The 27,202-nt window shown below is 43.0% G+C and overlaps 2 protein-coding genes across 2 annotated transcripts; both read left to right on the top strand.

The window, feature by feature from the left end:
* The first annotated feature begins 335 nt into the window (after positions 1-335).
* LOC146398336 (olfactory receptor 1A1-like) lies at positions 336-5,922 on the top strand. Its single transcript, XM_084985697.1, has 2 exons — positions 336-557; positions 1,117-5,922. Exon 2 carries the CDS (start codon positions 3,553-3,555, stop codon positions 4,516-4,518), a length of 966 nt encoding a protein of 321 aa, XP_084841823.1. The 5' UTR covers positions 336-557; positions 1,117-3,552; the 3' UTR covers positions 4,519-5,922.
* Positions 5,923-12,203: 6,281 nt separating this feature from the next.
* Positions 12,204-19,383, top strand: LOC146398335 (olfactory receptor 1A1-like). Its single transcript, XM_084985690.1, has one exon. The coding sequence runs from the start codon at positions 16,505-16,507 to the stop codon at positions 17,441-17,443; it is 939 nt and encodes a 312-aa protein (XP_084841816.1). The 5' UTR covers positions 12,204-16,504; the 3' UTR covers positions 17,444-19,383.
* The last annotated feature ends 7,819 nt before the right edge of the window (positions 19,384-27,202 follow it).

Here is a 27,202-nt window from a genome sequence, read left to right as displayed (position 1 = left end):
CATATTTCTTAAAATTTATCTTGCTCTTGGGAATGGGGATTCTTATTTATTTGTCTTTTGGTCTTTTCTAGGGCCATGCCCACGGCACGTGGAGGTTCCCAGGCTAGGGGTCTAATCTGAGCTGCTGCTGCCGGCTTGCACCACAGCACAGCAACACAGGATCAGAGCTGCATCTGTGACCTACACCACAGCTCACGGTAATGCCGGATCCTTAACCTACTGAGCAAGGCCAGGGATCAAACTCGCAAGCAACCCATGGTTCCTAGTCAGATTCGATAACCACTGTACGACGACCGGAACTCCCAGGGATCCTTTTTTTAAATTATAATTTCTAATTTATTGTTGCTTAAGTATTAGACAGTATTGATATTTAAATACTGACTCCTATTCAACTAACTGGCCTAAATCTTTTAGTTTATCTAGAGGGTCTCTTGAAATTTCTTTGAAAACAACTCTGTGAATTCTATCCACTTTGTTCTTTCTATTCTTTTTTTTTTTTTTTTTTTTTTGTCTTTTTAGGGCTGCACTTGTGGCATATGGAGGTTCCCAGGCTAGGAGTCAAATCAGACCTACAGCTGCTGGCCACAGCCACGATAGATCCAAGCCACATCTGTGAACTACACCATAGCTCACGGCAATGCCGGACCCTCAACCCACTGAGAGAGGTCAGAGATCGAACCTGCATCCTCATGGATTTTGGCCAGATTTGTTTTCACCGAGCCACGATGGGAACTCCTATCCATTTCTTTTATGGTAAAATATTTTCTAGTGTTCTTTTAACAAATAAAGCAACACTTCGAGTGTTTTAGGCAGAGGACTCAGGATGAGCTCCCTACTTGATGCAGATCTGTGTCCACATCTCAGGAACAAAGGGCCATTATCACCCCAGACTCCATCCATTAGGACCTTATTCTTGGTTGTGAACATCAAGGGGCCACCAGAGCATCAGCTTTGCTTGACAACAATTTCTTTCAGCTTGTTAAAAATTTCTCATATTGAGGTATTCCCACTTCTTTCTTTGATGTTTGGGCACGTGCATTTTTTTATTTTGCCTTTATAAACTTAGAAAAAAATTTTAATGGCCATACCCATGGCATATGGAAGTTCCCAGGCCAGGGAGCGAACCCACACCTCCACAGTAACCCAAGCCGCTGCAATGAGATTCTAACCCACTGTACCACAGCAGGAATGCCAAACTTCAGAATGTTTATGTATTTTAGCCGTAATGTGGCCCGTCTTTGTCAGCTTAGTTGACCATGTTCCCAAGAGCACTCCTCTTAATTTTCACTGCCTTACCAGATGAGCTAACCAGAGTCTCTAAGCCCTCCAGGTTTATGGAACAATCTCACTTCTGCCATATTATGACTCTGTGGCAATATAGGGAAAGGCATGTCAAGAGAGAAAACCAAATTTATTTAGGTGTAGAGATGAAAAAGCAAATTATATTTTGAAGGAAAATAATTTTACCTGCATTTCCTATGCCTTGGGTATAATTCCTAAGAAACTACAGGAGACATTGGTGGTGGAATGAATTATATTTTGAGTCAATTCTACTCAAGAATTAGTGAATTCCTTAGAAAATCCTGGACTACGGTAATATAGAGGACAAAATATGTAATGCCTGAAAAAGAATAAAAGTTTATTTCTCCCCTGTGTAACAGTCCCAGTGTGTCTTCGTAGTGTGTGGTGGCTGTCCTGGATGTGGAAAACATGGGACACAGGCTCATTCCACCACGTGACCCCACCATTCCATTTAGCTTCCAAGCCTTTTGCATCCAGCTGACAAGACCTGGAAAAGAGGGCAGAGGAAGCCCAGAACTGGAACACAAGGATGGATTGGCTGAATTCAGTCACATGACAACGTCTCAGGGCATGGAACGTTGGCAAATGGAGTCTAGATGAGTGCACAGGAAAAGAACAATATGGATTTGCATGAGCAGCTAGTAGTCTCTGCCACAAATAATATGCGTCAAGATAGATCAAAGAGTAGGAACCATTATTGTGAAGGAAGCATCACAATATTTCATGTAGAAAGTAACAGCAGTCAAAACTAAAGCACTGAAACAATAAATAGGTCATTTATATACAAATTACTTGAAACTGAGTCAATAAGGTCAGATATAGAGGTGAGAATAAACTGAGTGTGCCTATGAGTATCCTACATGTGGGAAACCCATAAAATAAACCTGAATATAATTCAAGAACTGGGAGTTCCCATTCGCAGCACAAATGAATCTAACAGGTAACCATGAGGTGGCAGGTTTGATCCGTTGCCTTGCTCAGTGGGTTAAGGATCTGGCATTGCTATGAGCTGTGGTGTAATTCACAGACGTGGCTCAGAACCTTCGTTGCTGTGGCTGTGGTACAGGCCAGCAGCTGTAGCTCCGATTCAACCCCTAGCCTGGGAGCCTCCATATGCCACAGGTGCAGCTCCCCCCCAAAGAAAAAATCAAGAAAAATTGACTCTGTGTGTGTGTGTGTGTGTGTGTGTGTGTGTGTGTGTGTGTGTATACCCACATATACATATAAGGAATAATATTTCAAAATAATCCCTCTCGAAGAGATAATAAATAAACACGATATCGTTCTCCTCCTCACAAAAGGTTGTAATCTACTTAGATTGGATGTGCAGGGTGTGAGGCTTGGTCAGATATGTTTGCATGATGACGAATGAGGAAATGTAGGAAAAAGAGATCAAGTCAACAGACATAGACCTTAGATTCTACTAGGCAGTAAGTGAAGCCACAGTGAAATTGGGTGAGAAACTGTAGGAGATATTGTTTCTAATATAAGGTGAGATCAAAGAGAAAAACATCATGATTATATATATTTCAGAGTTGGGAATGTGGATGAAACCTATCAAATGTGACTGTTTACCTAAAAAATGAGATACCCAGCAAGTAAACTCACTGTTATCATTTTGCTATAACCCAACCTCAGTGGTCTCTATAACTGGCAATCTTCTGACACCAGGCTGGACAACTGTTAACATTCTGGACTCTGGGTTCATTCTGAGTTTTGTCCGTGGAACAATTCTAATTGTCCAGGGTGTTCCTTGTGCTAACTATCCCTTGCACTGGAGTTTTTCTCAAAGACTCCAAACTACTGTCCTTTCCTTTTCATATTTAATAAGATTAGCATGTGATTCGAGCTTCTCTGTGAAGTTCTAAGGTCCTTGAGAGTAGACGTTGCCATATTTGAATAAATGAATGAATACATTGTACTTTCCCATACATATGACTTTGTGTCAAGGTCTAACAAAGCTTCTAGTGTGTCAAATATAGACTTTAACTATTTGTAAAATAATTATACCCTAGGTGTCTGGGGGATGGTGCTAGGGTTGGGTAGGATGGGCACCTATGATTCAAGATTGTTCACTTCTTAGAAAGAGTGTCTAGAGCTAACTGTTGATTATTCCCCATGACCTATAGGAGCTTTGAGCCCAAATGTATTGCCTACCTCAGGATTTAGTAAACCCCGGATTGACACAGCAACGACAGGAATGAAAAATGGTGGCTGAAGAAGATCATACTACACAGTACTGCACTACTCATGCTGGATTCCTCTCCCCTTCCTGCTCAAAGATCCATGGGGGAAGGCAACCAGTCCTCCAACCTGGATTTCATCCTCCTGGGAGTTAGTGGTCAGAAGGAACAGGAAAACCTCTTCTTCACCCTCCTCCTATTCATTTACCCCATCACACTGATGGGAAACCTGCTCATCATCTTGGCCATTCACTGTGACGTTCGCCTTCACAACCCCATGTATTTTCTCCTGGTCAGCCTCTCCTTTGTCGACATCTTCTTCTCCTCTGTAACCATCCCAAAGGCTCTCGCCAACCATCTCTTAGGTACCAAAGCCATCTCCTTTGGGGGATGCCTAACACAGATGTATTTCATGCTGGCCTTGGCTAACACAGATAGCTACATCCTGGCTGCTAGGGCATATGATCGTGCCGTGGCCATCACCCGCCCACTTCATTACACAACAGTCATGAGCCCACGGGCTTGTGTCCTCCTACTTGTTGGGTCTTGGGTGATGGGAAATGCCAATGCTGTCCCCCATACCCTGCTCACGGCTCGTCTGTCCTTCTGTGCAAACAAGGAAGTGGCCAACTTCTACTGTGACCTCGCCTCTTTGCTCAAGCTGTCCTGTTCTGACATCCACTTCAATGTGAAGATGATGTACCTAGGGGCTGGTGTTTTCTCCTTGCCATTATTATGCATCGTCATCTCTTATGTTCGGGTCTTTTCCACAGTGTTACGAGTTCCCTCCACCAAGGGTGTGCGCAAAGCCTTCTCCACCTGTGGGTCCCACCTCACAGTTGTTTCTCTGTATTATGGGACAGTCATGGGCATGTACTTCCGTCCTCTGACGAGTCACAGCCCAAAGGATGCAATGATAACTGTGATGTACACTGCCGTGACCCCGATGGTAAATCCTTTCATCTACAGTCTGAGGAATAGAGACATGAAGGCTGCTCTGGGGAAACTCTTCAGCAAGAGAATCTCCTCATGACCAATGTGAGGTCATATTAGAGATTGCAGGTACCAATTAGAGTACCATCAATATCGAGCCCTAATGTCCTCCCCCTCCAAGAAGCCACCTTATTATTTACAGCCATTAAATTCACCTTCTCAGAAATCTTGTGAATTGGATGCAAACAACTCATGCAGCACAATATACAAAAAAATTTTTTTAAATAGGCAGAAGACCTAAATAGACATTTCACCGAAGACATATGAATGGCAAAAACAAAAACAAAACAAAAAAAAAACCCACATGAAAAGATATTCAACACCACTAATTGTTAGAGAAATGCAAATTAAAACTACTATAAGGTACCACCTTACATCACCAGAATGGTCATCTTCAAAATTTCTACAAACAATACATGCTGGAGAGGGAGCGTGTGGAGAAAAGGGAACCCTCCTACACTATTTGCAGCAATGTAAATTGGTACAACAACTAGTTAAAAACACTGGGAAAGTTTCTCAAAAAACTGAAAATAGAACTAGCATGTGATCCAGCAATCCCACTCCTTAGCATCTATCCAGAGAAAACCATAATTGGAAAAGACATATCCACTCCTATGTTCACTGCAGCACTATTTACAATAGTCAAGGCATGGAAGCAACCCAAATAGTCATTGATGAGAGGAATGGATAGAGATGTGGTACCCACATGTAATGGAATATTTCTTAGCCATTAAACAGAGTGGAACCATGCTACTGGCAACAAGATGGATGGACCTAGAGCTTATCATACTAAGTGAAGTTAGTCAGTGAAAGAGAAACATCACAGGAAATCACTTAGAGGTGGACTCTTAAAAAGGATATAAATGAACTTAGTTGTAGACCAGAAACAGACTCACAGATTTTAAAGACAAATTTACTGTTACCAAAGGGGACAGGTGGGGTGGGGGCGGCGGGTGGACTGGGGGTTTGGGATTGGCATGTGCACACTGTGGTGTATGGAATGACTGGCCAACAGGGACCTGCTACATAGCACAGGGAACTCTGCCCAATATTCTGGGACAATCTATATGGGGAACGAACCTGAAAAGGAATGGATGTGGCTATGTGTATAAGTGGATCACTTTGTTGTACAGCAGAAATTGTCGCAATGTGGTAAATCAACTCTACATCAAGACAACTTGAAAACATGAAAAATAGGGAGTTCCCATCATGGTGCAGTGGAAACAAATATGACTAGGAATGATGAGGTTGCAGGTTCTATCCCTGGCCTCGCTCAGTGCGTTAAGGATCCTGCACGTCCATGAGCTGTGGTGTACGTCGCAGACATGGCTTGGATCTAGTGTTGCTGTGGCTGTGGTGTAGGACAGCAGCTACAGCTCTGATTGGACACCTAGCCTGGGAACCTCCAAATGCTGTGGGTGTGCGGACCTAAAAAAAAAAAAAAAAAAAAGACAAAAAAATAAAAAAGACATAAATCATGAAAAATAAACCTTATGAGTTAGAAGACATGCTATTATCAATTCATACACATCACTTCTCCCTTTGGCAAAGTGGCAGCAAAGTTGTTGGGTTCCTGTCCCAACTACGCTGCTGACGGGCAGAGTCAAGCTGAGAATGTCTGAGCCATGGTTTTTATTTACATAATGGAAAGAAAAAACTGTCTGCCTTGTTGCTGTCAGAGAGGGTGAGGATCATCGTACTTCATACTTTGAAGTCTATAAATCACTACCTGAATGTCAACTTGGGGGATTTTTATATCGCCCCTACTTTGCTTGCAAACCTTGAGGGCAAGAGTTGTCCTAATGCTTCACTCAACTTCTACCAATGCTGGTCATTGAGGTGCAATCAATAAGTATTGGTGAAGGGAGAAGGAGTGAATGTAAGTGAATAAATGTGATCTGATAATGATGAGACAGGAACAGACTTGATTTTATTTCTCACCCATCACACACCCCAGTATGTTACAAGTCATTTTGGAACCATTCAGGAAACAGAAATTTTAACGAAGATACACAGATACATAGGTGTACACTGAAAGTGGCTTAGAAGCTAAAAGATAAATGCTGGAGTTCCTGTGTTGGCTCAGTTGTAACACTGGACGAGTATCCATGAGGACGCGGGTTCAACCCCTGGCTTTGCACAGAGAGTTAAGGATTCAGTGTTGCCGTGAGCTGTGGTATGAGTCGCAAATGCAGCTCATATCCCTTGTTGCTATAGCTGTGGTGTAAGCCAGCAGCTCCAGCTCCAGGTTGGACCCCTAGCCTGGGAACTTCCATATGACATGAGTTTGGCCCTAAAAAGAACAACAACAAGAAAAAGATGAATGCTGCTGTAACCCAAAAGTTTTTAACTGCAAAAAGAAGTTACTTTCACTAGGGCTGGAGGAACAAAAGGGTAAAGGTGGTGTTACCAGAACCTAGGAATTCAGAAGAGGGATGACCACACATCTGAAGCTCAGATGTCTGAGAGGAGCTGCCAAGACGCTTCTACTTGGTTCCCACACACTGAAGTGATGCAAACATTCATTCCTAGGGGGCTTTGGATGCTCAACAATTCTGCCTATTTTTTGGGGGTTGATGTTATTTTTAGGAATCTTTCCTATTGGACATGGAAACACAAATGTATCCCAGATGTAGTTGTAGGCATGGGTCCTCCTGGAAGCCCTTTTTGTATTATCAGTAGAATGTCCTTCTAATTGAGCTCAGTCACTCCACCCAGGAAAGAAATCCTTTTTTTTTTTTAATTTCCCTGAATGTCCCAGAGAGTTATGCTACAATTTGGTTGATCTTATCATAATAATATTAGCTGAAAATGTGTAAATTCCCAAAGATTATTATTGACAACTTTTTCATAAGATTATAAACCACAAACAACCACAAAATACATGTTGGGGAAGAGAAATAGATGAGACCAAAGTACATTAAAAATAAAGCACGACAAAAAAAAAAGCAAGAGAAAGATGAACATAGGATTCAGGACAAGAGGATATTGAAGAAGAAAGACTCAGGGGGATGGAAATGGGGTAGCATGTATTTGATATGGATTATCCCCAAAGTCCTGATTTTCAGGTTGGGTGGTGGATCAATGGGAACCTACAACATTTTCCCTTATGAATAGATAAATAGTGATGACAGGTTGGCACACAGGTAGATATCTATAGGTAAAAATAAGGAGCTCTTTATGAAGCAACAACACGTGTTTTTCTTTAATGAAGGATTGGACAGAGAGACCAGTAAGAGACAGAGGGGATTGGTGAGACCAGGAGTTTAATTAGGTACATCAGAAAAATCTAGCGAGTGAAAATATAGACAAAGAGATTCAGTGTAAAAGAATGTGGACGTACAAACAATAGAATGTAGTAATTTTTATGATAATAAATGACACCTTTATTAGTGATAACGGAGAAGAGAGTAATTTACAAAGAGTAGTTCCATCTTGGGCAGATTTTAAAATTTCCCGTGGTACACTCTCATGGAAGAGAGTATTTAACCATAAGGATATGAAACTTGGCAGCAAAATTAACAGAGCATGAATCAGAGTGGAGGTGATAAGTAAAGTTTGGAGAACATGAAATCATCCAAGAACGTCTGTCGAATGACTAAATTTCGGGAAAGGGGGCCAGAGTGGAGAATGAGGATTCTGGTAAGGGATGGGAGGAACCTGGCAATACTGACTTGACGTCCCTGTGAGTTAAGCTATGTGTCTCTCTCGGTGTTCTATCCACCAAAGCACACAGCACAGTGTGTTTTTACTGTACTCTCATAACACTGTGGAGTGGGCAGGCAAACACTTCTTTCGGGATAAAAATGGAACGATGGCCCACACAAGGAAGAAAGTCCTGAGCACTAGAAAGGAGGTTCCAAATGTGCCACACAGTTTCAGAGAAAGTCGGTATTTCATTACATATCAAATACGCATGTGTGTACTTCACGTGCTTTTACTGCATCACATTCATTACGATCGCTTTTAATGTTCAAAAGAGCCCTGAAGAACAGACAATAGTAACCCTCTTTTCCAGACGAGAAAATAAACTCTCCAAAATGTGAAGTCACATATTTCACATGCTTCAATCGAAAGAGGCACGTGAGGATTTGAGCTCAGTTCTCTTCATGCCCAACGCATTCCCCTCACCTGACAGGAGATATCAGCACACAGGAGATATAAAATAACAGACAGACAGCTAGGTAAACTGGAATTGTGAACTAGCAGAAGACATGGCTAGTACTGGTAATGGTAATAGGTGAGCTATGGGACAGAGGTGGGAAACATGGGCTCACATAGACGTTATTGAACTTTGAAGGAGGAAGGAGACATGATCTTTCCTTTCGTTGCCCAATCTCTTCACTATCATTCAGTCCAAGATCCAAGTGTCACTGAAGAGAATTCCAATTCCAAAAGGAAAAAATGATAGTAACAAATCACAGCTCTCTTGCTCCATTTATGCCTCTGGTTTCCCAGGAAGTCATGAAAATTGTTCAGTGATGTGGCATTGGGCCACAGGTTTGGGGAAAAGAGGAGCAGAGAGAGTATTTCTTCTCTAAAATGGTGCTCTCCCAGGAGGACGTGGTCCAAGGGGGCAGCAGAGGAAGATTCTTCCAGCTCTGAAAATTGAGACTTACCATTAACGTGCTAGAAAAGGAAAGTCTAACTTTCACTCTAACCTTTGTTGACATAAAACAAATAGACCCCCAGTTATTTCTCCAGGAAATAAAAGGGAAGCAGGCTATTCAGGATCAACAACGAATTATGATTCTGAGTCTGCAAACTCGTTAAGCCACAGTGCAGATGCCCCAGGCAGCAAGAAGAGGAGAACGATTTTAAAGAAGGGGCGAGGGGAGTTAAGAGGGCTATAGGAAACAAACAGTCCTTTGGAGGAAGTGAGATTTCAGTGGTGGCGTCTCATTGGCTGAGCTGTGACTATCTCTCATTGGCTGAGCCTTTGCCAGGTACCAAGAGAAAGTCTGCTTGGTGGGCTCTGCTATTGCAATGGGGTGACAGGGATACCCCTTCTGGCCTCTTGATGCTGTCTTAATTGAGGGTTTTGTGTATTAATTTCTACACCTTCCTAGGTAGAATTCTAGGGAAAGAGGAAATAGAATTATTTTTACTTTCTGCAGTTAAGACCAGAAAGACTTCCCTGCAGGCTGTAATCAAGATGAGGCACTTGACTGTACCCCAGGCTTTGAAGCTCCGAGGGGTGGGCCCACTTTGTGTGGAATCCGATAGGGGCCCACATTCCAACAAAGAGGCCAGAATAGGTCAGCCCAGACCTTGGACCCTGGAGATGTACTCTGGGAAGCTTTCATCCCCCTTTCCTTCTAGAGAAGAATTCTGAGAATAATTACTCTTGAGAACCATCGTGTTTCCACAGGGCATAGCTGGAGCAGCATGTACTGAGTGTCAACAATTACTCTGACTATGCTCTGAATGAAGTCCTGGGGGAGTCATGTTTCAAGAGACGTCATACCTTGGGGAATAATTCCAAATGTTCGCTTTGCCATGACCACCTCGCTTCCTTAAAGAGGGAACTAGAATCCTCATCTTCAGGCCCCATCCAGGCAGCTCTTTCCACCCCTTCTGCTCCACAGTTGGGAAACTTTGGGCTTTTCTTTCCAAACCATCCCAAGCCTATCATCTTTCATGCAGGAACAGAGAATCCGCTCTCCCAAACTACTGCTGGCACTTTCTCCAGCACACCCAAGAGTACACCCAAGAGGCATTTTAACATGCGCTAGACCAGCTGACTGTAAATGTCCCTTTGTGGAAGAGGCCAGAAGGTCACAGGACCAAGTTCCTTTTTGATAGCATCTGAGCCACCTCCCCAGGTAGGGGCTTTGGATACCGGAGAAGAGAGTGTGACAGCGACATCAGGAGATAAATAACCAGCAACTGCACTGCACACATTACCCCCTTTAACCGCCAGAAGACCTCAAGAGGTAAGCAGAATTACTACATGCTTTTATCAGATGGAAAACAATAATTAACTGACTTGCTGAAAGTCAAAGAGAGAGGGTGGCAAAACTAGGACTCAAAACTTTGGCTTCAGAACCCAAGTTCTCAAGATCTAATGGGTGACAGTCTCTCTCCTTCACACACACACAAACAGAGACAGAGAGAGAGAGACTCTTCCCTTCTGATAATTGTTCTCCTTGGGCTTTGTCTGAAAACAAACAAACAAACAAACAAAAAAACAGGATGAGGAAGGGATAATTCTGATTTGGTTTTCTCAATCCTGAGTTCTCCACCTTCAAAAGAACTATTGTTTGGGAATTCCTGTTGTGGCTCAGTGGTTAACAAACCCGACCAATATCCATGAGGATGCGGGTTCGATCCCTGGCTTTACTCAGTGGGTTAAGGATCTGGTGTTGCCGTGAGCTGTGGAGTAGGTTGCAGATGTGGCTGGGCTCCTGCGTTGCTGTGACTGTGGAGTAGGCTGGCAGCTGTAGCTCTGATTCGACCCCTAGCCTGGGATCCTCCATATGCAATGGATACAGCTCAAAAAGGAGAAAAAAAAAAGAAGAAGAAAAAAGAGAAAAAGACATATTGTTTGACTGGGCACATTAGCAGTCACACAAGTGCATTATTTAAGAAAGGAGCTAAGGACATTCCTCCCTCCACTTCCACAGTCAATGGTGCAAGCTAAGAGGCTCCTTCAGGAAATTATGCTCTTTCATTGGCAAGGCACTGATGAGCTGACCTGTGGGAGGGTCTCAAAGCACTCAGAGGATGTCTTTTTGGTATGTTTGCTGACTCAGATGACAAGGGGAGACATGTGGCCTCCCTTGTCTTCAGCAACATCACACTCAGGTGACGGCTGTCTCAGAGCACTGCCACGTCCCACGAAAGTGGGTTTTAGTGGCCAGCATTTCCTAGGACTCTGGTTTAACTCAGCAAACTCAAGACTCTTACTCTGCCCCCAGCATTCATGCTGACGCCCCTCCTGGCTCCTCTCCTTGGGGGCACAGGGTTCTTCAGCTCTTTCTCAGGGTTTTTGCAGAAATCACTTCTTCCCATGATGACACTTGACATCCAGCACTGAGGGTCTCCAACCTCAGCCCCTATGCTCAGAAACCTCTCTTCTCTCATCTCCTGTTTCTTTGGTTCCTGCATTGATTATACCTACCACTTCTTTCCTGGTGTTATTCTTACACTAATTACTTATCTTTTTCTTTCCTTGTGGTTGTTCTCGCACCAGATTAGCATTCAGAACGTTGCCTTATGGATCAGCCATTTAATATACATGCTCAGATAGCTATGCTTATATTAAACGAAAGGTTCCATGTCTGCATTATCAGCAAAGGTTAGTTCTGCTCAGATCCACTCTACCACCTTCGTACCAAAGGAAGGACAAATTACTGTTGGTCAAAACCCACCACCAAATAACCCACAACCTCCTTTCCTGAGTGAATTCCTCCTATTCCCCTGCCTGTATCCTCAGCTTCTGATAAAGGTAAATGACACATTTCTGCCTGGAGTTACCCCCTATTTTCTCAACAATCTGTCCTTGAGTTTTCCCTCCGTAATAAGGAACTTGGACTTCATCTTTTAGGGGATGGGTAGACAAGGAGTAAATTTAGAGAGACAGACACAATCACATTTGCATTTTATAAATACAGTTTGGGGTCCAGTAAGCAGACATCTCTATAAATAAGTCTAGATGAGCATTGTATTTGGCCTCTGGATCCCCCTTCCCAGTGTAAATAGCTTCCTTTTTTTTTTAACCTCTTCACAAGGAACACTCTCTTTATCTCCGGCATTCAGTGAAAAATGTACCTGCATCATCCAACTCCATGGCCACTCTCTAGACCAAATATCACTCCACATGTGAAATATTAATTTTAAATTAAATTTGCTGATGATAGTACTAAAACATCAGAATGACAGAGAAAGAAACATAACCAAAACTCATCATCTAGATTTTAAAAATATAAGATTTGGTCGAATTAGCTCCACATTTTTTTTAAAGAAATCAATATTACAGATGCATTCAAAACTACTTTTGTTTCCATCCAAACTTATATTTTTCTCCCTCACATTCCAGAGATAACTGCAATCTCTTGGATGGACAGTATATTCCCATTTAGGATTTATATTTTTACTACATATGCGTGTGTTGTATTTTTATGTGTTAAAGTGTGTATATATTGTGTGATGTGGACTATATCTTCCAGTAACTTGCTTTGTTCCATCCTATTTTTAAAAATGTGTCTATATGAATTCGCTCGCTTTCACTATATGAATTCAGTTAGTCTTTACTGCTGTACAGAATTCATTAACAAGAAATGGGCACAATTTACTTAACCATTTCTCTGTACGGAGGCCATTTCTAAGTTTCCTATATGATAACACTCATCCTTTTCTCCTTGAACACATATGTCAGAGTTTCTCTAGGGTCTCATCTAGATGTGGAATTGCTGGATCACGGGTGTATGAAGTCCAGCTCTTCCAGAGATGGGCTAATTTTTCCTGAAATGCCAATACTAATTCTTCCATTTCTTCCCAACACTTAAAATTATACTTGTATACACTCTGAATGAACAATTTAAATTGATTTTTAATTTAGTTGAATGTCTTTTTTGTTCGTTTGCTTATTGACCACATCAGCTTCCCCTTCTATGACTTGCCTGTTCTCATCTTTGCCCATGATTTCCTACTATATTTTTAGTTCCTTTCTTCCTAGATTATAGGACTCATGCATATTCCAAATACTAATCCTTTACTGATATATGCGGAGCAAATAACTTGTTCAATCCATGATCTGTCTTTCCCCCTCTTTTGGGTTGTATTTTCATACAAATGCTTTGGTTTGAAGGTAATTAAATTTTACAGTATTGTCTCATGTTTTGTGTTCAGTTTAAGAAATCAAGTCCTATCTACATATTATTTAGATAAAAACTTATTAATACATATTATTTAGATAAATGCTTTAGGTATTTTTTTCTTTCATTAAATAAAATGTTGTAATATTTGACACCACCTTTTTTTTGTGTGTGTGTGTTTTTGCCTTTTCTAGGGCTGCTCCCATGGCATATGTAGGTTCCCAGGCAAGGGGTCAAATCAGAGCTGTAGCTGCCAAGCCTATGCCAGAGCCATAGCAACATGGGATCCGAGCCATGTCCTACCACCTACACCACAGCTAAATGCAATGCCAGATCCTCAACCCAATGAGCAAGGCCAGGGATTGAACCCACAACCTCATGGTTCTTAGTTGGATTCGTTAACCACTGAGTCACGACAGGAACTCCTATTTGACACAACTCTTGAAGCGCTTTTGTTAGAATTATTCTAAGAATCTAAAATTTCTCTTACTACTGTTGATATGGGTTTTCTGAAACTATAATTTCTAATAAATTGTTACCGAAGTATTGGAACAGGATTGATGATGATGATGATGATGACAATGATGATTATTTGTATTTTTGCCATTTCTTGGGCCGCTCCTGCAGCAGGTTCCCAGGCTAGGGGTCGACCCCTAGGTTCCCAGGCTAGGGGTCGAATCGCAGCTATAGCCGCTGGCCTTCGCCAGAGCCACAACATCGCAGGATTTGAGCCACGTCTGTGACCTACACCACAGCTCATGGCAATGCCGGATTGTCAACCCACTTAGCAAGGGCAGGGATCGAACCTGCAACCTCATGGTTCCCAGTCAGATTCGTCAACCACTGCACCACCATGGGAACTCCAAGATTGACTATTTTTAATATTGATTTATATATAGCTAACTTCCTGAAATGAATTAGTTTACCCATGTATTCCCTTATATTTTCATTGTAGACAACCATAATTTCTGTGCATTTGCTCCATTTTGCTCTTTGCTTTCTACTTCTTACATGACAAAGAAAAAATGTTTATAGTGCTCTGTTGAACAGGGCAACCCTTCAAGTGTTTTGTGCAGGGGGCTTAAGGGCATTTCAAGGAAGTGAGAAAATTAAATTCCTTTGGGTGCAAAGGTGAAAAAGCACATCACACTTGGGGGAAAGTTAGTTCGATATGCATCCCAAGTCCTCCCATATCATTCATATATACAATGGGAGACAATGAGAATTGGTGATCGAATTAGTTAGAGGTTGAATTCATTGCTGAGAAGCAGTTCTTTAGAAAAATGTGAATTACTTGGACCTAATGGACTACAATAACAAATGGATGAAAAAATGTGTAAGGGGAATTCCCATCATGGCTCAGCAGAAATGGATCTGACCGGCATCTATGAGGATGCAGGTTCGATGCCTGGCCTTGCTCAGTGGGTTAAGGATCCAGCTTTACTGTGAGCTGTGGTGTAGGTAGCAGACATGGCTCTGATCCTATGCTGCTGCGGCATAGGCTGGCAGCTGTAGTTCCAATCCAACCCCTAGCCTGGGCACCTCCATATGCTACAGGTGTAGCCCTAAAAAGACAACAACAACAAAAAAATGTGTCATGGTTTAAGAGAATAAAAGCTTATTTCTCTCCTATGTGGCAATTCCAGTAGGTGTCTTCTTGTGAGCCGTGGCTCTCCTGGATGTAGAGAACTAAAGACACAGGCTCATTCCACCCTGTGACCCCCACCATTCATTCAGCCTCCTGGCCATTTTAATTCAGCTGACACGAGGGCAAAGAGAGTATGGAGCAAGCCCAGAACCGGAACACACAGGTAAACTGGCTAGAACTCAATTACATGTCCACAACGTAGAGGCCGGGAAATAGAGTCTAGCTGAGTGCCCAACAAGCAAACCCAGTAGACTCGGGTGAGCAGCTAGCAGTCTCTCCAACACTTAGCAAGGCCATGAAGTGCAAGATACCAAAGAGGAGGGAACCAGGAGTCTAGCCGGTAAGGCAGCATTTCAATATTTCAGAGAGAAAATGATGGTGGTCAAAACTACAGCACTGAGACAGAAAGTGGAAAAGCTGAGATACATACAAATTATTTTAAATGAAGAAATCAAGAAGACAGGATGGAGAAGTGAAGGATGAGAGTGCCTGAGAGCAACCCACATGTGGGAAGCCCATATGGTAAACCTGGATATAATTCAAGAAATACTGAGTGCAAGCTGATAGGTACACAAAATGAACAGTACTTCACAAGAGCCTAACTGCAGGAGATGAAAATCAACATGGTATAGCTTTCCTCTTCAAAAAACCTTGCCAACTATTTAGGTTGGGTGTGCAGTGGATGGGGTTCGGCTGGGCATGTTAGAGTGTGACAAATGTGGAATGAGATGAATGAGAGGGTACATCTACAGACGTAGACCTGACTAAGCAGCAGCTGAAGACATTATAGAACCAAATGACTCCTTCGAGGAAATAATGAAGCCAAGGAAGGGAAAAACCAAAGAGAAAAGCATTCTACTTACACACACCTAAGGGTTTAGAAAAGACACATAGTAAAAATACACTTTGAAAACAGGATACTTGGGGGGGAATGTGACTAGGCTTGCTTTGCTAGAATCCATTCCCAGTTTTCTCTCGGATTTATAATCATATAACACCAGTGTAGACACCTAATACTTCTGGGATCAGTCAGTAGAACAACCGAATTCTCCAGGGTGCTCCATGTATAACACATTCTCTGTAATGAAGTGCCTTCCTCAAATACTCCAAAATGCTGTCTTTTCCCTATAATGCATAAAAACATTAGTGTGAGAACCGGTTTCTTCATAGCAGAGACTATGTCATAGATATTGAATAAATGAATACACAAACTGTATTTTTGACATGTTCGTGGTTTTGGCATGAGGCCTAACAACGTATCTAACACTTGCAAATTTAAATTTAATTATCTGTTAAATACTTAAATCCAAGGTGTCTGGCCTCTGGAGGATGGGCACTTCTGATTCACAATGACCACGTCGTAGACATGGGTAAATGGCTTTCTGACAGTGAGTCCAACTGGTGAACAGAGATGCTTTTCCACCAGTATTAGCTGTCTTTGGATACAGCATGTCCAAGTATAAACACAGATGACCTAATGTGGTGAAAACAGAAGGTGTTAGACACAGTGCGTCCCTAATAATTCTGGATTCTTCTCCTCCCTTCTTCACAAAGGAGCGATGACGGAAGAAAATCAATCCTCTGCCCTGGATTTCATCCTGCTGGGAGTCAGTGGTCATCAGGAACAGGAAACCCTCTTCCTCATCCTCTTCCTGTTCATGTACCCCATCACAGTGACTGGAAACCTGCTCATCATCCTGGCCATCTGCTGCAACAGTCGCCTTCACAACCCCATGTATCTTCTCCTGGCCAACCTCTCCTTTGTCGACATCTTCTTATCCTCTGTAACCATCCCTAAGACACTGGTTAATTATCTCTTGCACAGCAAGGCCATCTCCTTTGGGGGATGCCTAACACAGATGTATTTCATGATTGCCTTGGCTAACACGGATAGCTACATCCTGGCTGCTATGGCATATGATCGTGCCATGGCCATCACCCGCCCACTTCATTACACAACAATCATGAGCCCACGGGCTTGTGTCCTGTTAGTTGCTGGATCTTGGGTGGTTGGAAATGCCAATGCTCTCCTCCACACTCTGCTCACGGCTCGTCTGTCCTTCTGCAGAAACGAGAAAATAGCCAACTTCTACTGCGATGCTGTCCCTTTGGTCAAGCTGTCCTGTTCTGACACCCACTTCAACGTGAAGATGATGTATGTGGGGGTTGGTGTTTTCTCTGTGCCATTACTATGTATCATCATCTCCTATGTTCGGGTCTTTTCCACGGTCCTACGAGTTCCATCCACCAAGGGTGTGCGCAAAGCCTTCTCCACCTGTGGGTCCCACCTCACAGTTGTTTCCCTGTATTATGGGACAGTCATGGGCATGTACTTCCGCCCCCTGACGAGTTACAGCCTCAAGGATGCAGTGATGACTGTGATGTACATGGCCGTGACCCCGATGTTAAATCCCTTTATCTACACTCTGAGAAATGGGGACATGAAGGCTGCTCTGGGGAAACTCTGCAGCAAGAGAATCTCCTTAAAACCAACGTGAAGTCATCCATTGGAGGCTACAGTCCCCAATTAGGATGCGCTTGGAAATGCACCCCCAATGTCATCTCCCTCCAAAAAGCTGCCTTCGCACTTTCCAGAGAGAAATTCCTCTTCTCAGAAATCTTATAACAACTATGAGTCATGTTAGTGAAATTACCACTTTGCACACATTGTTTTGTTTTGGCAGGAATATGGGGTTCATCTCCCAGCTAAGCAAGTGACTGTTACAAGAAAGCTGAGAAAGACTGAAGCTCAGCTTCTACACCCACATAGTAAAGATAATACCTGCTCTGCTAGTGTCATAAGGTATAAGGAACACAATGGTTCAGGCTATTAAAGCTAGAAATCACTACTCAAATGTCATTTTTACTTGACGCCTATGTTTAAAATGGCATGCCTCTTAAGTCAGGAGCTGTCTTAACATGTTACCGTACCTTTCACAGTCGTGGTCAAATAAAGTGCACCCAATGAATACTGGTGGAAAGCAAAATGAAGATAGGAAAATATTAGTCTCTAAACTGTAATAGATCATGACTATGCATAATCATACTGGATATGACAACTATTATATACCTGGAATGTCAATAAGGACCTACTCCAGAAACAGACAGTACAACAGGTATGCTGAAATCAAGAAGATTTAACATAGGGAATTAGAGATTTAGGTATATCCCCCAAGAGAAAAGGGGGAAATAAAAGGTGAAAAAAGATTCTGAGATAACCCAGAGACTAAAGACTTCAGAAAGAAGTTACATCCTCTCTCAACTAGGGGAACAAAAGGCAAAAGGAGGTGTTACCTGAACACTGGAGCTCAGAGGAGGGATGACCACATATTTGATGCTTAGATCTCTGGGAGAGCTGTCAGATCACTGGCATTGGTCTTCACCTAGTAAGACTACCCACATTCTCATTCCTGAGGAGTCTCACTAGTGTTGCCTTTTTAAAAAATTGCTGTGCTCTCTACTCATCTCTGGTATGGTCAGGGAAATACTAAGTTCACCCCAGACATAGTCAGACATAGTCTTCCTTGCCCTCATGGTGTAGCTGAAACACAATGTCCTTGCTAATTAAAATCTCTCACTCCAGCTGGGAAAGAATTCCCTTTTTCTGAGAGGACCACAGAGACGTGCTACAATGTGGCTGACCATTAGCAACATAATATTAACTACAAACACCATGTGATACCATTTACATGTGGAGTCTACAATAGGGCACAAATGAGCCTGTTTACAAAACAGAAACAGACTCACAGACATGGAGAACAGACTTGTGGTTGCCCAGGGGGAAGGGGGAGGGAGTGCGATGGATGGGGAGCTTGGGGTTGGAAGATGCAAATTTTTACATTTAGGATGGATAAGCAATGAGGTTATACGCTACAGTGCAAGGAACTCTACCCAAGTTCCTGAGATAGAATATGATGGAAAATAGTACAAGAAGAATAATGTATATATGTATGTGTGGCTAGGTCACTATGCTGTACAGAAGAAATTGGCATAACATTGTAAATCAACTATACTTTAATAAACACACACACACACACACACACACACACTACTAACTATAGCCAGTAAGAGGCAGAGTCTGGACTGAAAACCAACCAGAGCTTTCAGTCTTCACCATGGTTCTCTATAGAAACACAGGAACCTCCACTAGAGCAGGGGCTAAGTCCTAGCATAATGACCATTAATCCGGGCTGTTTTGAAGGTGCACATACATGAGGTGGACTAGAGCAAGGTCCTTTTCTTCTCTAGGAATCTAACACATTCAGAGACTTACGATCAAAAGACTAGAAAAAATAAAGTGTAACTTCCACCAAAACTTTCCCCAAGACAAATCACAGACCAAAGATAAAATAGAATTCTTCTTTCGACACTGAACACTATACAGGCTTCATCATAGCCTAGAATAAAGACCAGGAGCTCAATTTTACCACAGTTCTTATAGCCCAAGGGTTGGCTTCAGTTGCTGCTGAAGCAAAGGACAGGGGCCCACATTCCAGCAAAGAGGCCAGAATAGTCAGCCTAGGGCTTGGACCCTGGACACACCCTCTCTGGGAAATGCTGTGGACCATTCTTCCTTCTAGAAAAGATCTCTGAGGGCAGTTTCTCTTGAGAAAATCTCTATCCCCTCAGGGCACAGCATCGGAGTCTCTAGTGAGTCTCAGCAAGCACATGTTTCAAGAGACTTTATAACCTGGTGAATAAGCCACCGTTTCCTCTATCCTGTGACCCATTCTGCTTCCTTGAGAAGAACGCAGGAGTCCTCGTCTTCAGGCCCCATCCAGCTCAGCTCCTTCTGCCCCTTCTGCTCCACAATTGGAAAATTCGGAGCTCCTCTTACCAAACCATCCCTGTCCTGTCTCTTCTGCCGCAGGAACACAGGACCGGAGACCCACGCTCCGGGACTACTACTGGCACCTTCTCCAGCATGCCTGCCCCCCCCAAAAGAATGCTAACAGGTGCTAGACCTGCTGGTGGTAGCATCTGAGCTGACTCCCCAGGTAGGAGCTTGGATGCTGGAGAAGAGACTCTTATGACAGCGACATCAAGGGGCAGACAGCCAGTAACGACCCTATAGGCATTACCTTCCTTGACCCTCACAACACCCAAGAGGTAAGTTATTTTGTGAGATTAAAAATAATGGTGGATTGAACGGCCTACAGTCACACAGAGAGGTGGTAAAACAAGGACTAAAACCTTGGCCTGACTCCAGAACCCAGGATCTCAAGATTGGATGATGGACAAAACAGAATGGGGGTGGGGGGAGAGAGAGAGAGACTCTCCATCTGACGAGGGGACAGTGGTTATTCTTATTCTTGGGCCCTTATCCATGAAAATAGGATGAAGAAGGGGTAGTTTTGATTTAGTGTTAAGAGTTCTCAGCTCCATACTTCCTGAAATAATATTGTGTGTGTGTATGTGTGTGTGCGTGGCACATGTGCTCACATAAGCTTGTTGTCTTTTTTTTTTTTTCCTGTCTTTTTGCCTTTTCTAGGGCCGCACCTGCAGCATATGGAAGTTCCCAGGCTAGGGGTCTAAGCAGAGCTATAGCCGCTGGCCTATGCCAGAGCCACAGCAACGAGGGATCCAAGCCGCGTCTGCCACCTACACCACAGCTCACGGCAGTGCCAGATCCTTAACCCACTGAGTAAGGCCAGGGACCGAACCCACAACCTCATGCTTCCTAGTCAGATTTGTTAACCACTGCGCCACGACGGGAACTCCTTGGAACTCCTATTTTTAATACTTCTGTCCTTTAACTAGCATTAAGTGGTTACCACACCACTACATTACAGAATTAGAGTACTCTGAATCTGACTCTATGCTTTAGTAAAATTATTAGACATTTCAAATAAAAAAAGAAGCCTCTGGCAACCAGCTGCTCCTCCCCTATCCAAAAAGTCAAGGAACTGATAAGCGGAAAAAAATCAGTTGGCATCAATAGGACAGCAACATTTAATGCCATAAGGGAATAAAAGAGCATCCCACGAAACTCAAAGATATATAGGGACTTCAAGGATTTTATGCCAGCCAATCTGTACTTTGGATATAAGGGCTATGAGCAGAGTTTAAAACATAAGGAAACTCCAGAATGTTGCTCCCATCAGCCCTTCTGTGGAAACTATGATAATATGAGTTTGGGATAATCAAGAAAGGGTTGAAGTTACATCAACAAAAAGACTAGAAAAAAAATACACACACACACACACATATATACACATATACCAGAATATGTGGCTAAAGGTGACAAAATATTACATAAATTAATATCTCTAATAACATGGAAATAACTCACCAAGAAATGGAAGAAGGAAAAAAATAGAAGGTATAATAAGTTTCCGATTTTCTTTGAGGAACTGTTCCGAGAAAATAAATATAATATAAGCAGATCTATCAAGTAGACGTTTAAGTTTATTCAAGAGAATAAAGAAAAACTAAAAGATAATACTATTAATAAAACAGTATTGGATGGTGGAAAACGAGAATAAATGTGACAAGGTAACGTTACTGTTGTTTACACTAAGGGGCAAAGATATGGTCTAAAGGGAGGAAACACGGGGGATATGTTATATTCGGGTAGTAGCATAATGAAAAACATTCCACGGTGAGAGGGAAAGACAGGAAACAGACTACATGCTAAAGGACATAAAATAATATGACAGGTAAAATCATACGGCAGACCTACTTGAATAAAAGAGCTCAATGCACCTTTTAAAAGAAAACCTCTAACTTGACTCATCAAGCAAAACCCAATTCTACTCTGTATATAGGAGAAACAGCTAAAGTAAAGCAATTCAGACAAAATGAAAGTGGTGGGCAAAAGCTGGGGGCTAATGTAAAAAAAGAATGTGATCTTGTACTCAAACAAGGCAGAAATCAGGACCAAAACCATTAAACTGTATCCAGATTACTTTAGAATAATAAAGCCTACATTCACAATGAAATCATGAAAAGTATAGTATCTAAGCACTAAATACAACAGCAGATATTTTCTTGAAGTGGAAACTATAGAAGATACAAGAAATACAAACTCTTTAATAAAAAGAGACAAAAACCTTCTCTAAAGTCTAAGGCAGAGCAAGTGGTTAAAAAGTAAGTAAGTACAGCAGAAATTATCACAACAGTGTACATCAACTACACTTCAATAAAACTTTTAAAAAATGAAAAACAGGAAAAAGTAAATAAGGATAGATACTTCCAAACAAAATAATAAGACATGTGAATATATGTATGTGTATACACACACACACACACATCACCGTGTTCCAATAATAGTAATAAACACACGTCACTTTCAAGCTCCTATAGAACATATAGGGAAGAAAAGACACCATATGAAGCCACAAAGAAAATTTCAATAAATGACAAAAAGCAGCCATAATTCAACTAATGACCTCTGAAAAGGAGGCAATAAAAGCAGAACAATCTCAGGGAAAAAATGGCCTTTCAACCGGGAAATAGCTGAAATATCTCTACCAAATAACTCTAGGGTCCAAAGAAGAACTAAAAACCCAAATTTCGGAATGCTTCGAAAATAATAATAATAATGCTACATGTCAGGAACTATAGCATATTGCTAAATAAGAATCAAAAGCTTTTCTTTTCCACAGAAAAGAAAATCATGAACTTGGAGAGCAGGCCTGTGGTTGCCAAGGGGGACGGGGAGGGAGTGGGATGGACCGGGAATCTGGGGTTAATAGATGCAAACTATTGCCTTGGGAGTGGATAAGCCATGAGATCCCGCTGTAGAGCACTGGGAACTATAGTCACTCATGATGGAGCATGATAATGTGAGAAAATAGAATGTACACATGTATGTGTGACCAGGTCACCTTTCTGTACGGTAGAAAACTGACAGAACACTGTAAACCGGCTATGACAAAAAAATTAAAAATCATTTTCAAAAAGACTCAGAAAGAAAATGTGGTAATCATTCTTTTCTTGGTCATACCATGGTTGAACTACCCGCAAATCTCAGTGACTCACAAAAACAAAGATTTATTTCCTCGCTTACATTGCATGGCAACTCAAAGTATTATGTGGCTCTGATTAGGACTGCTTCATGCATCTTCTTCATTCTGGGACCCAGGCTGAAGAAGCAGCCCACATTTGGGACACTTAAGGAAAAAGAAAAGAGCAAGAGAGCTTATGGAAATGCACAATGGTTCGTAAAGCTTTTGCGTGGAACTGGCACACATCATATCCACTCAGCTTCATGGCCAACCAGACAGCAGAGGGATGCAGGGAGGCAGGGCAAAGTGACACGGGGCAAAGAATGACAGTGAATAATCCTCCTTTAGGAAAGGGAGACAAAACCTGCTATCAAAAGTACAACCTAGCAGATCTGTCAGCAATATGTCCCCACAGCAACACACAGGAGCAGAAAAGGGGAGAGGCGTGAGCAACACCTCGAGAGGCCAGCAAGAGGAGGGCCTGACACACAGCAGGATGCAGGGACCTCTGAGGGTGTGCCCCTTCACCTGGACAGGACAGGACTTGGACACTGGGCTGCAGGTCTGGCTCTGCTGGACCTGAGGACAGGCTCAAAGCAAGATATTCCCCCAATAAAGAGCATCTCCTACAAAGTCAAACAGCAAAGGAGGTTCCTGCCAGAGCCTCCCTGTGGAGGAGAAGGGGGAGGAGGTTGGTGGGGAGACAGTGTGAAAGGAAGGGAACTTGCATTCAGGTGGTCCGACCAGAAGCCCTAACTCGGGAACACCCTAAATGCCCTCCAGAGCCACTGGAAGCAGACGCTGCTGTAATCCTGTGCTCATGCAGAAGCTGTGGCTCAAAGAATGAGGTGCCCCAAAGTCTCACATGGATAAATAGCAGAATCTGCATCTGCTCTTTACTCTTGTGCCTCTTACTGCCAGGCACTGTAGCCTGTGCTTTAGAAGGGAGCAAGGGAGGCAGAGCTGACATTTGGGCTTACATAGCTTCCGACTGGCCAACTAGCAGTCCATTCGGACCCAGGGCTCTCCCTCTGATGGCCAGCAGATGCCATCCTGGGTGCTCTGAGTTCCTCCATCAGTGCCTGCCTGACCTTGACTGTCTCTCTGGGACCTGCCCATTCAACACCCCCATCAATCCAACACTGCCTGCTTTGCTAGCATCAACTATGATATTCATCAGCTTCCTGAACACACAGGTTCCCCTCAACTCCACTCCCTAGTCCTCATCTCTGGTTGTTCTCAGCTATTCTTCCTTCTGCCTGGAACATTCTCTCTAGCACTACCTCCCAACAAGTCCTGCTCCTCCCTGAGGTTCCAGCACAAATGTCCCTAACAGAACTTCTCAAGCTTTCTGCATCCTGCTGGGGGTTCCAGTATCAACCTTCACTGCCCTTCTTTCAATACCGCTATAACTGATTATACCTACTTCATTAAGTCCAGCTTCAGCACCAGAATGAAACCCGCAAGAAGTCAGGGTCCTTGTGTGTTCTGCTCATCATGTGATTCCCCCGTGCCTAAGATAATGCCTGGCTCCAAAGAGATGTCCAAGAAATAGATACCAGTGCATGAAGGTGTGAACACAGGAAGATGCATAATTCAACTCCATTTTACCTTTAGAAAACTGAGTTCCATAAACATGAGGGAAGCAAAAACATAGCTCCCCTGAATTCATGGGTGGATGGAAGGAGGGGTGCTATCCACTGACACTATATTCAAGAGGTCCAGAACCTTGTACTGGCTGTAAAACAGACTCCCTTTTTTTAGAGTGCCTGACTTTCTGAGTCTCCCTGTGGGGGCTAGAATATTAAATCCGTAGTCATCCTAAAGGATTCACCCTGGGATTTTCAGTGTGTCAAAGAAACTTCTCTCACCAGTCCATTCGCCCTGTCCAGAGAGGGTGGTTCTAAATACCCCTGCTGTCCTTGTTTGTAGAGCCGTTCTGGACTCATCAAGCCTGCAGAGACCCTCTCTTACCTGCTCTCCCCCACCACCTATTTTCTGTGTGCCCCCCCCCCAATTTGGTGGCTCCCATAAACTTCCTAGGGGACCTCTTGTCTTCTGGTCAAAAACACTTTGGGTTTACATCATCCTTCCTCCCAAACAGTACAAGGTCAAGATTTCATTATACTTTTCTTAACCAGTTCTAGGGCTTTTCTTTCGTACTTGACTTTGACATTTCACAGATGGAGAGTATGCCTTATTTATCTTCATAACCCTCACTGCACTAGGATAGCCTGGTCTGTGCTAGCTGTTGTACAAACACACACTGGGCTGTGTTGGTGCTTGTGTTCTACCCCAGCTGCGGAGCTTACCTTCCTGCCCGAGATCTACCCTGATGACCTACTGCCCCTTCCTCAATGTGCTACAACACTGGAAATTAAAATAAAACCCTTCTCAAGCACTCAAAGGCTATTCCTATGTGCAACAATGAACATACGAACAGGCTCAGGTCCAGGATGCCTGCCTCTGCTCCCGGGTTGTTGATGGGGATGTTTCCATTCATCAACACCAGGACCTCTGGCATAACCTTAGGGTTCTCAGCCCTGGGCTATAAGGGAATCTGTGCTATTTCACTACTTCGCAGATAGCCTCCAAATGAGCCCTCTGTGGGAGCTTGGAGCTTAGTAATTATTCCATGCCCTTTACGTCCCCTCAGGAGCAGCTGCTGAGAAGGGGGAAGGAAGTGGTCTCGTAGCTCTGGGATTTCCTTTCAGAAATGTTATTATCTGCCTGGCTCTTGGGCTGATCTAGAGAGCTACCCCGTCCATCAAAATGATCTCCTTTGGTCAACGATGTCTGAAATGGCACTTTACTGAAGCCACAAAAAGCCTCTGCTCAATTAGGATATTTTGTGTGAAGGAAATCACCTCTTGAGCCAGTAGAAAATGTATGAAGTCATGGACATTCTCACTTGGGTAGATTTTTTTCTCAGAACTTTTATGAGAAGGTCACTATAAGCTTGGTGGAGGGATGGAGAGAGGGATGACTACTGGGACACGATGGTCTGTGAGCTTTCAGTGGGAAGACATTGAGGACTGAGGGGCACTGGGGGCAGTGGGTGCTAGAAAACTCCACACTCTGAACACGCTTGTGGCTCTACTGCAGATGCCTGATGAAAGTCAGCTCCTGGGTCACCAGTGGTTTCCCTTCCCAGAGTGGGTCTCTGTCTCTGCACTTGTTCCTCTAAGTGCAGCTGCTACACGTGTCATCAGAGTTGAGACCCATCATAGCCCCACCCCACCATCTCTGTGGCCAGTGCTTGCCTTGCTCTTCTTTCAGAAAAGAAAAAGAAAAGAAAAGCTAGAAAGGAAAAGCTCCGTCTTAGAATATACATGAAGTTGTCTTAAAATGGCTAACCTGGACGACATCCCAGGCCGGGGATCAAATCGTTCCCACACTTGCAACCTATGCCACAGCTGTGATAACGTCAGATCCTTAATGGGCTGTGCCACAGTGGCAACTCCAGAACTGTGCCCCTTTTTTGCATTTTTAAAAGTTTTTATAGTTGATTTACAATGTTGTGATAATTTCTGCTGCACAACAAAGTGCTTCAATTTGACATGTACACGCATCCATTCTTTTTCAGATTCTTTTCCCACACAAATTGTCACAGAATATTGGGCAGGGTTCCCTGTGCTATACAGCAGGTCCCTGTTGGCCAGTCATTCCATATACCACAGTGTGCATATGCTAATCACAACCCCTCAAGCTATCCCTTTTTATTTTATTTTATTTATTATGTTGTTTAGGGCTGCACCCACAGCATATGGAGGTTCCCAGGCTAGGGGTCAAATTGGAGCTGAAGCTGTCAGCCTACACCACAGCTACAGCAATGCCAGATCCAAACAACATCTGCAACCTATACCACAGCTCATGGCAATGCCAGATCATTAACCCACTGAGCAAGGCCAGGGATCGAACCTGCAAACTCATGCTTCCCAGTCGGATTCATTTCGGCTGTGCCACAATGGGAACTCAGAGAGCAGACAGATTTAATAGATATATACAATAGATTCCATCCAAAAGTAGCAGAGCATATCTACTTTCCAAAAGCATCAGAATATACATTCTTCTCAAGCGCACATGCAATAGTCTCCAGGATGGATCCCATGTTAGGCCACTGCAAGTCTCAATAACTTTAACAATACTGGAAGCATGTCAAGCATCACTTCTGATCACAACATGATGAAGCCAGAAATCAACTATAAGAATGAAGCTGAAAAAAACCCCACAAATACTAAACACATACTATTAAACAAGCAATGGGTCAACAGAGAACTCAAAGAGAAAAGCAACAAATACCTTGAG

This window comes from Sus scrofa, chromosome 12, assembly GCF_054392235.1.
Source record: "Sus scrofa isolate SSC_HxYL_T2T_F1_AM1 chromosome 12, Sscrofa_HxYL_maternal_Yorkshire_Landrace_v2.0, whole genome shotgun sequence".
In the NCBI taxonomy this organism is placed as follows: Eukaryota; Metazoa; Chordata; class Mammalia; order Artiodactyla; family Suidae; genus Sus; species Sus scrofa.
The sequence above is the reverse complement of the archived record's forward strand: the minus strand, read 5'-3'. Positions and strand labels throughout refer to the sequence as shown.